The following is a 12,535-nucleotide window of genomic DNA, read 5'->3' on the forward strand; positions in this document are numbered from 1 at the left end:
TAAATGTTTATATTCTGACACTGTCCACAGAACAAGGTTGGGACAAGCAAGGTTCTGAGAGATTTCACACTGGTGTGGAGGAATTTCAGCCAAGGCTTCTGTCTAAAAACATGATGATTACTCCTGAAAATGTGAAATGCTTTGTGCTTGTCATGAGGCCCATGATCACAACTGGTTCAGGGCAGTTACTGAAAGAAGAGTCAGAGGAAGAGGAAATTGCAGAAAATGACTGGCACACCAGTCCACTCCTGTTTCCTTTGGAGAGGGGGAAGGGGAGGCAGTCCTACTGGCTGCCTCTCAGTCCCTATTCATGGGGTGGAGGGGTTCCTTATCAACAGGGTGGGTGTCAGTCAGACAGTGGGGGAGGTTGGACAGCTGCAAGAGTCCCCAAGCCTGTGTCTCTAAGTGCATCAGTCTTGTTGAGTGACTGCCTCATGAGTGAGCGCACCAAACTGCTGCTCTAAAAGCTGCTCATAATAACTCTCTGAGCTCTCGAGGCATCACAGAAACCGTAGAGATTAGTTCACTTCTTATGTGGTGCAAATAATGCTACTGTTAGTCCTTTTAATTTGGAACATTCTTTTTCTAACCCTTTAGGGTAGCTAACTTGTTTTTGGTCCAATGGCTGTATTGTTACATGGTCAGCCCTATGGGGGCTGCAAGTCAAAGATAGTGTGGTCAAGGTGTAAAGGGATGTGCAGTGAGAAGTGCAGTACCCAAGGCTGCCTTCACAAAGGCTCTCCCTTTAAAAGAAAAAGAAATATTCAGTATTAAATTGAGTAAAAAAAAAAAAAGCTTTTAAAAACTTTTGTCTAGGTCCCTGGAGGTGCAAAACATTTGAGTAAAAAAAAAGCAGATCAATTATTTTTTTAAAGTTAAATTCTAAATTGACAGATTTGGTGGGCCCGGCCTTCCCAAAACGTTTTGGCATCATAACATCATGGTAGGAGATCCAACTCAACTCAATTGAAAGATTGAAATAAAATTAAACATTATGGGGTGAATCTTGTGGAAGCCACGAAAAACTTTGGGGGCTTGATACAGCCCATAGAGCATTGTTTCAGGAGGTTGTAGTTATGCATGGGAATTGAGGGAGAAAGGATGGAGATAGTTATGACCACACTAAAATATTCCTGTCCAATGCTCCTGCCTTGCCAGGTATTGATTTTGCATGAGGAATTCGTGACCCCAGCAGGCAAAAAGAGAATCTGTGAAAACCCCAGCAGTGTAATATATATATAACCTATCTATATTAATTGATTACATTATGAAACATCACCAACAATGTTTCAGAGTAGTTGCCATGGGTGTTTGATGATAACAGTGACAGCCATTATTTCAGAGGCACAGATGAAGCTGCAGGGGAACAGGGCGGGTGGGGGCCGCTTACTCCAAATTGCTTTGGACTTCATGCATTTATTGTTTCACGAGATCTGCTGGCTGCTATTTTCAGAAATTGAAGGACACCTTGTCCATGCCTTTGCTACCTTTCCTTCTGTTAACATCTGTAGTAGTTTGCTTGTAACAGCAGGAAACCCTAGGAGAGACATATTCTATGTCTCTCATCTGTCAAGGTGAATGAACATCAAGATGTTTTCCCTTTCCCCAACCAGGTGCCCTTTATTTATTTAAAGTATTTATAAGCCACACTTTCATATAATACATCACAAAGCAGGATATGGAATAAAAACACAGTAGTGAGAGCTAGTTGGCAGAGAATTTCAGATTTGAAAAGGTCTGTCTGAATAATACGGTTTTCAGAAGGTATCTAAAAACAGGGGTGACTCCTGCCAAGCCCCTATAGACAAGGAGCCCCGCAGAGCAGGGCCAGCCACACTAAAGCCTTGGACTATAGTAATTGCAATCTGCTCTTGTATTGGAATGTGCAGTTCCAAAATGCAACAGCTGGATTACTGGTTGGGGTTCAGTTTAGGTCCCATATATCCCCTGTGCTCAAACAGCCACATTGGTTGCCAGTTTGTTTCTGGGCTCAATTCAAGGTGCTTGCTCACATTAATGTTCAAAGCCCTAAATGACTCAGGCCCCAAATACCTGAAAGACCATTTTCTTCCCTACAGACCCTCTCAGATGATTGGTATGTTCTTCCACCTTCAAAAGCTTTGAGGGGTGGTGACCCTGGAAAGGGCATTCTCTGTGGCAACCCTTAAACAGTGGAACTCGGTCCCTGCAAAGGTGCATCTGGCAACTTTATTATACACATTCCACACACCTCTTTTCCCTGGCTTTTGATGCTTGTGCTCTATATCTTTAGGACCCACTGTATTTGTAAGTTGCTCTAAGCTGTTTTTCATATTGCCTTGTTATGTTGTGTTTTAATGTTGTAACCTGCCCTAAGACCTTAGGGTGAAGGATGGGTAACACATATAGTAGTAGTAGTAGTAGTAGTAGTAGTAGTAGTAGTAAGGCCAGCCAAACCTCAGGGGCACATGGGGCCACCAGAGGTCCCCCATCAGGAGACCTCAGTGATCAAGGCAGAGCATGAGGAATCAGGAGATCCTCAAGGTCCCTTGGGCCCAAGTTATTTAGGGCTTTCTGAATTAGCACAAACCCTTGAACCTGGTCCAGTAGCAGACTGGTAACCAGGGCAACTCTTTCAGACAGTAGAGTAACAAGTTGCCATCAGCCTGCTCTTGTGAACAGTTTGGCTGCTGCATTCTGCACTACCTGAACATATTTTATAGCTAAAACAATGCAAAATAGACACTCGTGGTAAAAGCTTATCAGAACAAAAATGTATTCACTTGTTTCCAGAAAGTGTAGATAGTGAGTACCTATTGTATCAAAAGGAATGTTATTCCACAAAATGAGGGAGCCACTCTGAAAGCTCTGCTCAGTGTTACTGCAGAAAAACATCCAGGAGAAGCTTTCCTACAGACCACGGGGATCTACTGGTATACAAGGGATAAGGTAGTCTCTCAAGTAACCTGTTCCTGAGATTTGCTAGTACTAACACCGGCCTGGTAGCACATTGGCAGCCAGTGAAAATCCCATAAGTGAGGTGCTGTATGCTGGCAGTAGTTTGCCCCACAAGCAACCTAGCTGCTGTAGTCTCACACTGATCTTATTGCAGTAATCCCAACCATTGAATTCAGGGAAGGTGCTTACTTCTGAATAGACGTCCATACGGTTGTGCTGTAAATAAACATATTTCTAGGGCTTATCCTTTCTGGTCTTCAAGCAGCCGCATCTCCAGATTAAACAGATTCCTGACTTTGATGAAGGAATAGATTCTTCCCTCCTAAATTGCCCTGTTTCCAGTTTATTTTTCTAAGAGCAGCGTTTTGTTCAGACTAATTTGCTTATTGCTCATAATTTTGAAATCTATATTTTGCTGAAGAAGGGATGCAGGGATTGGAAAAATTAATCAACACAATCTTGGTGTGGGAACGCCTTCTGGTCCCATTTTTATAAGACTAGTTCCCCAAAGCTCTCTCACCTAAGAAGTGGTTTACTGATTTCAGAGTGGTTTCAAACTTGTACAGTATTGTGTGTTCTGGGGAAGACTTGGCTTCACCTCATTCTTTCAGCGTTCTGCTGTGGTAATTTAAAAACGGATGTATAAGGCAGCATGGGGCCCAAGCAAAGTTTTAACAGGGATGTGATGTGTGCAGACACAATTGCTGACTGGACTGTGCCCTTGGGTGCATGCTGTGTGTTTGAGGACTTCACATCATTAGATTGCATATTTTATCTCTCGACAATGCTTGGATTTCACAAAGCGTCACTCTTAATTTACACCTTGATCTATTTATACAAAATACCATAGAAACCAGTGCCTGCTTGCATAGACTGTGCTGTTTTTCTATTAATATTTCAGCTCTGTGTGGGTATGAATAATTTAGTTCAGTGTGCTAGTTTTAAAATCTGAGCAACTAGCTTCGCACAGTTCTTCTGAACAAACATAACTTTGTGGCCACAAAGCAGTAGATACGTAGGCTATCATAGTCATGTGAATATTTTAGTTTCCTTGTTACATCCATGTTCTGCATTTCTCCAAGGAACACAAGATGGAATGCATCATTCTATCCCTCCCTATTTTATCCTCACAACAACCCAACCCTGTGAGCTTAAGCTAAGACAAGTTGACTGCCCCAAGGTCACCCCTTAAGCTTTATAGCTGCCTGCATGGGGATTCAAACCCTGTTGTCTCAGGTCCTAGTCCGATGCTGTATCCACTACTTCAACACACTGAATCTGAGGACGGATTTTTAAGAAAGAAAAGCAGTTGGGATGAATTGGCAACTTACCCTTCTGTCCTTTTATCAGTTGAGAGTCCAAGGAAAATCTACAAGTGAAGGGGACTAAGGTCATATGCTGTGAGGAACATAAGCAATCTTGCTCTTGCCCTTGCTCTGGATTGTTGAGCACATTGTAAAATTTATTAGTTTGCCCTTTTCTCACTTGAATAGTGGTTGGTTCCATTCCGCTGTAAACATTTCCCTTGCTGGTCAGGAACCAAAGATGTCATCTGCAGAACTCTCTCTGTCTAAATGCTTTTTAAAGCCAAATGGGCCAAAGAGGACTGAAATCAGTTGAGTCTGGATTGTTCTAAGTGTCTGTAACAGAGATTTATTTGCTTTGATTGATTGTTCTTAAAAGCTTGGGTTATTGTGTATGCTGAAAGACGACTTGGTGTGAAGCCTTTTAAGTACCTTGGTCAAACAGGGCATAACAACTAGCTCTGGTATGGGGTAGTTTTGTTTTTGTTTGGGTAAATGCTGGGATGGGTAAATGAATTCATCAGTTGGCAGTTTTGATAGGTGAGTGGAGCCTGCCCACCTGTCAATCACGTGAAGTCATTATGACTCCAGGTGACCCGTTTTTCCTTTGTAGTGCAGCAAGCCACATGGAAGAAAAATCCAAGATCAGCCAAGCAGGACTTGAATTTACTGCCAGGCAGCTGATAGACGCTGGTTTCAAGCTGTGCTTTTCTGTAGAAGTCTGCTGTGCTGCTGAGAGTTCTCCAAGGTGGGCTTGCTCTGCCTGCCTGTCAGCTGATCATTGGTGTCAGTAAGCCTCTCTTGTTGATGCACAATCAGGAGCATACTTTTAAGGAACTAAATTGGGCATTGGCAGCTGCATCTCTACCTGCCCTTCAGACTGGTGGGTGTGGTTTAGGGAAGACAGCCCGGTGGGCCAAATAGGGACCTGTGCTGGGCCTAATTATGCCCATGGCCCATTTATCATGGTATACATGGATATATTTTTTTCCTCCTGCCTGCTTTGCAAGCCTGACAGCATTTTCTCTAGCTAAAACTGCTTTGCTTTAAAGCTGCCAGTTGCTTTGTGAAACGGTATTGTTAAGCTCTGAGTTTACATGAGGTTTTGCATTCTTTCCAGACCCATTATCCCATCCTGATTTTAATTTCTGCATCAAAACTGGCCAGACTGTCTTTAGGCTTTATTCTGCAACACTGCACTCAGTTTCCTAAAATTGTTAGCTTGGGTTCTGTAATAGATGCCAGACAATTACAGCCATGCAGCTTTTCATAGCTCTTGCCATGAGTGGCATGAGCTGTCCCTTTTATTGTGCTCATGAAGCTGATAAGGTCACATGTGCTAATTTTACAGTGCAGAGCAGAAACATCCATGTGTAGCCAGATCATGGAATGCATACTAGCTAACAGAAAGACAGGACTTTGAACTGTGTTTGCAGAGTTTATAGGCTCTGCAGGTTTCCTACTTTAGTCCCTGAAATGACCCATTTCTTCAGTATTTTTTGTATAATTGTCACCAAGGCAAAATACATAGGGGTGGGGTTTTTTTTTAACACCTTGTATTTCTGTTGCACACATCTCAAACGTGCTTAATATTTTTCCTACCAGAAATAGTAATCCTCTGAGACTTACTGCATGTGTGCTCAAAGTTAGGAAAGTGTTGCTGATCTGCTTCTTAAATACCTTTTGCTAAATTTTTTGCTCTTGTTAATTAAACCTCTTTGTCTTTAAAAACAACAGTGCAGATGTGTCACTGTAATCTGTGCAGCCTCCTGCAGATAATGTGCAACTCGTGTCTTCACCCTTCCTGTACATAACATACACCAGCTTGCTCACACTTCAAATGTGGAAGCAGACGTCAGAGCTGCTCTTGATAGCCTCACGTGGGATGCCAGCAGCAGGCTGATCTTGAGAAAGCAATCAGACTTCACACCATGTTCACCTAATGAATCTTCTAGGGCAGGGCTGCTGTCTCCCCAAAGTGGGCGGGAAGCACTGCAAACTAAAAGGAGGATTAGTGCCATCTGCTGTTTAAATCCAATCCAAACCTGTTAGTTACCCCACACCGCCTTTGGTGGAAATGTTTGGGAGTAACATCAATATTATTTCAGTATTTACAGGCAATGTCAGTTCCTATACCTGAAACTTGGTCTATTTCAGTTGTGACTTAAACCCCGTTCATGCAATACTCATGTGTAAAGGGCAAGAGTGGCGAAGGGGACCTTCAGGCCACGCATTTAGCACAACCCCCGAAGACATGCTGCTGTTCCCGCCATTGTCCTGTTGAGCATAATGTCTGCAGCAGGGAGTCTTTTCTGTGCATGGAGCTCCCCTTTTGATTTACGATGCAGGACACTAACTCCTGCACAGAGAAAGCTCCTCCCTGCAGATGTTATACTCAACATGGTGCAGATGTAGGAGCAGTTCACTACTGGTGGTGGGACTAAATGCATGACCCCATGGCTACTTTTCCCGTGCTTTCGCTCTACATGCAAGTAGCACATGAACAGAGCTTAAGTTTCAGAGTCCTTATAACAGGCTGTCCTGCTGAATTACATGCACTGATATGAGCAATAGTCATCTTCATCTGAGTAAAACTTAGTAAGGCATGTCTGTAGAAGGTTTTGTGCATGAAGCCCAACCTCAATATTTAATGAGAGGTGGAGGTAAGAACACCATGTCCACTGAATGCAGTTCAGAACTTCAAATAGCTTTTAATTTATATGTAAAAAATAATATATACACACACACTCAGACACACATATATTGACACCAACTCCTAATCAGGAGCGGCACACTGACCACTTGATTGCTAGCTTAGGAGTTCAGAGTGAAGGCGAAAAGGAAGGATTTGAGCCGTAGAATCAGCTGTGTCATGTTGCTCCAAGTGGACGCTGAGTTCTTGTCAAAAGATGACGCCTTCTGTCCAGGCTGTAAGGATCTTTCCCCAAGCCACTGGGAGATCAGATGTCCCAACTCTTCTTTCACACTCTTTGGCCTCATCCACACTTCCACAATAGATCAGAACATGGAGAAGAGGTGGTTGCTCTGACTGAGAAGTTTTCTGGTGGTGGGGGACAGCAGGACAAGTCGAAGTGTGGATAAGCCCTTTGTTACCTTTCATTTGTTTTCAGATTTATTAGGGTTTTTTTTGGGGGGGGGGTTTGCTGAGGCCTTACTTTCCCTGCCAACATTGCTTTGCCCACTCCAAATTATTTTTCTGAACATACCTGCAGTTGCTTAGCTGCAGTGCCCAGCTGCTAGGAAACAACAGTTGTATCCCATAAAAGCAGACTGCTGTGGTCATACTGTCAGTTGACCTGGGAAAAGAAAAGACAAAGGAGTACACCCTTATACAAATCCAGGGTGGAGTCCCTAAGACCATGGGATGGCAGCTTTTATGCTTCCTTCTGGCAACTCCTGCAGCCAAGCTGGTGCCAAACGTATTGGTCTGCTTTCCTTTGGACCACATCAGCGAGGCCAAGAGGGGGTTGATTAACATCTGGGCAGCCCAGGACTTCCACACACACTACCTAGGCTTTCACCTCAGGCAGGTTACTTGGGTGCTACTAATGCAGTAGTTTGACTTCACCCCTGAATATGCACTCCATTGTCTGTTGAGACAGACAGATGCCACAACAATAGTTTCTGGTGGGCACACTTTCACATACGCAGTTTATTTTTAACACAGATCTTTTGTAGTGTGTACGTCACAACCTTTTTCCTGTTTATGAAATACAGTTGACCTTTAGCCATATTATGATAATATTCCATGACCTTAATAAAAATGAAATAACGCCTTAAGATCTAGTAGGCTAGAGCAATCTTCCTGAAATCTAGTGCCCTCTAGATGATTTTGGACTCCAACTCCTTATCAATCCCAGCCAGCGTGACTAGTGGTCAGGGATGATGGGAGTTCTGGTCTATCCACAGCTGGAGGATTTCAGGCCAGGGGAAGCTGTCTTAGAGGCTCATACTGTGCTTCCACATTCTGCATTTGCAAGGAGGGTTGCCAAGATCCTGCTCTGACTTTCGTTTTAATTCCTTCCATCTTTGCTATCACCTTTGCCATTTATATGTAAATGACTAACCGAGGTCTTCCATCCCTGTTAACTTCATATACTTCATAGTTGCTAGTTTGCTTTCATTATTGCTTGGCATCCTTTTTGCACGTCTGCGTCTTCTTCAGAGGACAGTTTGGAGGGGTCACTAAATGACTGAGAAAGGCTGACCAAGTGGCTTTCAGAGAGAAAAGCAGATACCATGTATTAATATGAAGAAGCAATTTCCATATAAATTAGTGAAATTTACATGCAGCTAAATAGGTTTTGAGCCAGGCATAACTCACAATGCACTATTTGGGCATGTTAAATTTCAATAACATAAGCTGATGTTTCTATCTTAAGGGGCCTTTTTTGTTTCCTAATCATCATAGAGTATCTGCTTTCATAAAAGCTGCTGCGCCAGGTGTATCGACAACGTTTGTGTTTTCCTCTATACAGTGGTACCTCGAGTTACAAATACCTTGGGTTACAAACACATCAGGTTACAGACTCCACTAACCCGGAAGTAGTACCTTGGGTTAATGGCGTGGCAGGCCCCATTAGCTAAAGTGGTACCTCGGGTTCAGAACGGTTTCAGGTTAAGAACCGACCGCCGGAATGAATTAAATTCGTAACCAGAGGTACCACTGTATTTGCTGTCTGTTTTACAAGAGTCTCGTGAGTTCCGATTAGGGCTTGGGATAGATTAGAATAACTGCCAGTGTCTTTCAGTTCAGTGCATCCATTGCTGCTTTCACTCAGACTGCTTTGGTGTGCAACCTGAGATCTCATGTATCAGGCACCTGATTGGTCGTCAGGTTCCTGAACTGCTGATGTAGGTGGCAAGTATATGATACTGTGGATGGGACGTCATACAGGGTATACTTCTGGGCTTTTTCTGTTGTGACACTGGCTATGTGGAATTCTCTTCCTTGAGAGATCCAGCTGGCTATGCAAGTTCTACCAGCCACTGGAAATGTTTGGTTTTTTTAAAGCATTTATTGAATTGTGCCTGTGGTTTTTTAAAGGTTTTTATTGATAGAATGAAACATGGACAGAATAAAACATAAACTATATACCCTCCCTCTCCACAACTTGCCAGTGGTAATATGTGTGTTTCGTTATCTCTATTTTAGTTGACAAAGGAAAAGCAGTATTCCAACTTGTTTTAGTGTGACCATTTTTAAACTCTTTTTTTATTATTTGTAAGTCACCTTGAGTGCTCCATGTCTAAACAGGAAACACATTTCCTCAATGATTAATAAGCCTGTTGCTGGGGGCTCACTGCTTCCCAGCCAAGATGTCTCCTCAGGGCTTGTTTTCTCTAATAGCCAGGTGGGTTGTTTGTTTTTTCCTGTAGGAGCATGACATCGAGACAGCTTGTGGAGTTGTTCATGTCACTATGCGGGGCACCCCAAAAGGAAACAGGCCTGCCATCCTCACATACCATGATATTGGCCTAAACCGTAAGTCCCCTTTATTTCTAGGTAAGCAGACCTAGGCAATTTTTGGTTTGCAAGTTCAGCACCTATATTCTTACTGATGACTTTAAGGACAAGAGAGAACCATGGCACACATTTGGCTCCAGCCTGCCTTTCTTTCTTTCTTTCTTTCTTTCTTTCTTGTTTGGTGTGGTCACAGTTGAAAACATGAGCCTAAAGTCAGAATGGAGCAGTGCTTTGACATTTGGTCATTCCCAGCGTTTTTCTTACAGATAAGTCCTGCTTCAATGCTTTTTTCAACTTTGAAGACATGCAGGAAATCACTCAGCACTTTGCTGTGTGCCATGTTGATGCACCAGGACAGCAAGAAGGGGCTCCCCCTTTCCCCTCTGGGTAAGTGCAGTAGCATCTCTCTGATCTCTTTCCCTGGGGCTGCCTGCGCCAGGTTTTAAGACCAGTCTCTGAGGTCCTGTTGTATGGCATGTTGATAAGACACGTCAGACAGATTGAGACGAGGCTTTTTCAGTGGTGACACCCTATTTGTGCAGTTGTCTCCACTGGAAAAAAAGAAAGCCTGGCTTTAAAGAGAATTCTTCAGTCCAAATTTCATTAACTGCTGCATTGTAGTTTAATTGTTACTCTCATTTTTTAATGTGGGCTACGTTTTGTAGTTTTCTATAGTACTTCTGCTATACAATGTGGTAAAGGTACCCCTGACCATTAGGTCCAGTCGTGGACGACTCTGGGTTTGCGGCGCTCATCTTGCTTTACTGGCTGAGGGAGCTGGCGTTTGTCCGCAGACAGCCTCCAGGTCATGTGGCCAGCATGACTAAGCCGCTTCTGGCGAGCCAGAGCAGCGTAAGGAAACGCCGTTTACCTTCCTACTGGAGCGGTACCTATTTATCTACTTGCATTTTGATGTGCTTTCGAACTGCTAGATTGGCAGGAGCAGGGACCAAGCAACTGGAGCTCACCCCGTCATGGGGATTTGAACTGCCGACCTTCTGATCAGCAAGTCCTAGGCTCTGTAGTTTAGACCACAGCACCACCCGTGTCCCCTGTATAATGCTGTAGCACTCCTTAATGAGGTGGAAGTTATGTAGATGTGATAATGTATGGATTGGAAGGATTTTGGGCAAGGGCTCTCCCTAGTTCCTTGCTCTCCTTTTGCTGTACAGAATTCTACCGCTATTGTTGAGAGAGCTTGAAATACAAAGGCAAGCAAATAGAGCCAGACTTGCCATGCCTGTTTTTGCGTCTTTGCTGTGGAGGTAGCTGTAGAGTCTCCCTTAGGAGTTGGGGAAGATGTATGCTATTGGTTGTGTTGCCTGCAAGACGAAGGTCTCTTGTGAGCTACTTCAACTTTTAAATTGTGTGGTTTTGATCAGTACACATATTTATTCCTATATGTCATGCTTCAGCCCCAGGATCTATTATTATTGGAACCTCCTTGCAGAATTATGTGTTTGACAATGTGCCTTGAAATAACATCTTTAGGTTTTGAGTTAATGTATGTCAGCTATTGGCAGCCTCTCTTGTTAACTAACCCCCTTTTTATGGTTTTAGATACCAGTATCCCTCTATTGATGAATTAGCTGAAATGCTCCCTGCTGTTCTTACGCACCTGAGGCAAGTATACAAAGATACCCAGACCTTTAATAATTTGCTTCACTGCAGGATGTCCACATAGCATGTCCCCATTCCCCAGAACCTTCCCCAGGAATAGAGGAGAGACATGTGTTTTGGATGCATAGAAATGAAGCAGTTGCTCAGTTTCATTTAAATTACCGTATTTTTCGCCCTATAGGACGCACTTTTTCCCCTCCAAAAATGAAGGGAAAATGTGTGTGCGTCCTATGGGGCGAATGCAGGCTTTCGCTGAAGCCTGGAGAGCGAGAGGGGTCAGTGCGCACCAACCCCTCTCGCTCTGCAGGCTTCGCGGACCTCTCCGCAAGCAGTGGGAGCGCTCCCGCTGCTTGCGGAGAGTTGCCTGCATGCCGAAGCCTGCGCGCGCTGAGCTCAGCGCGTCCAGGCTTCGCGGACCTCTCCGCAAGCAGCGGGAGCGTTCCCGCTGCTTGCGGAGAGTTGCTTGCATGCAGAAGCCTGCGCGCCGTCCAGGCTTCGCGGACCTCTCCGCAAGCAGTGGGAGCGCTCCCGCTGCTTGCGGAGAGTTGCTTGCATGCAGAAGCCTGCGCGCGCTGAGCTCAGCGCGTCCAGGCTTTGCGGACCTCTCCGCAAGCAGCGGGAGCGCTCCCGCGGCTTGCGGAGAGTTGCTTGCATGCAGAAGCCTGCGCGCCGTCCAGGCTTCACGGACCTCTCCGCAAGCAGTGGGAGCGCTCCCGCTGCTTGCGGAGAGTTGCTTGCATGCAGAAGCCTGCGCGCGCTGAGCTCAGCGCGTCCAGGCTTCGCGGACCTCTCCGCAAGCAGCGGGAGCGTTCCCGCTGCTTGCGGAGAGTTGCTTGCATGCAGAAGCCTGCGCGCGCTGAGCTCAGCGCGTCCAGGCTTCGCGGACCTCTCCGCAAGCAGCGGGAGCCAGCGCTGGGCTCCCATGGCTTGCAGAGAGCTGCCTGTTTGGGGGCTGGGGCGGGGGAAGCTCGGGCCTCCCCCGCCCCAGCCCCGCACCTGGGGGGGAAATAATTTTTTCCCCTTTATTTCCCCCCAAAAAAACTAGGTGCGCCTTATGGGACGGTGCGTCCTATAGGGCGAAAAATACGGTATACATGCAATATTTTTGTAACCACCCCATTGTTCTTCACCATGAACCACAGTAGCTCCCTTCCAGCAGATCACCCAACTCATTGCTGATCTAAAG

The 12,535-nt window shown here is 44.9% G+C and overlaps 2 protein-coding genes across 12 annotated transcripts in view; both read left to right on the forward strand.

The window, feature by feature from the left end:
• Positions 1-12,535, forward strand: part of SLA2 (Src like adaptor 2) — a 247,460-nt gene that overhangs the window by 209,097 nt on the left and 25,828 nt on the right. The gene's annotated exons all lie outside the window — the stretch shown is intronic.
• Positions 1-12,535, forward strand: part of NDRG3 (NDRG family member 3) — a 59,305-nt gene that overhangs the window by 32,529 nt on the left and 14,241 nt on the right. For all 11 annotated transcript variants that reach the window (XM_083746635.1, XM_083746628.1, XM_083746631.1 and 8 more), the window contains 3 exons: positions 9,642-9,747; positions 9,996-10,116; positions 11,290-11,352. In XM_083746635.1, coding sequence (XP_083602761.1) covers positions 9,642-9,747; positions 9,996-10,116; positions 11,290-11,352 — 290 coding nt within the window. The remainder of the gene's footprint in view (positions 1-9,641; positions 9,748-9,995; positions 10,117-11,289; positions 11,353-12,535) is intronic.

The sequence above is a fragment of the Podarcis gaigeae genome (genome assembly GCF_964106915.1).
Source record: "Podarcis gaigeae genome assembly, chromosome: 6".
In the NCBI taxonomy this organism is placed as follows: domain Eukaryota; kingdom Metazoa; phylum Chordata; class Lepidosauria; order Squamata; family Lacertidae; genus Podarcis; species Podarcis gaigeae.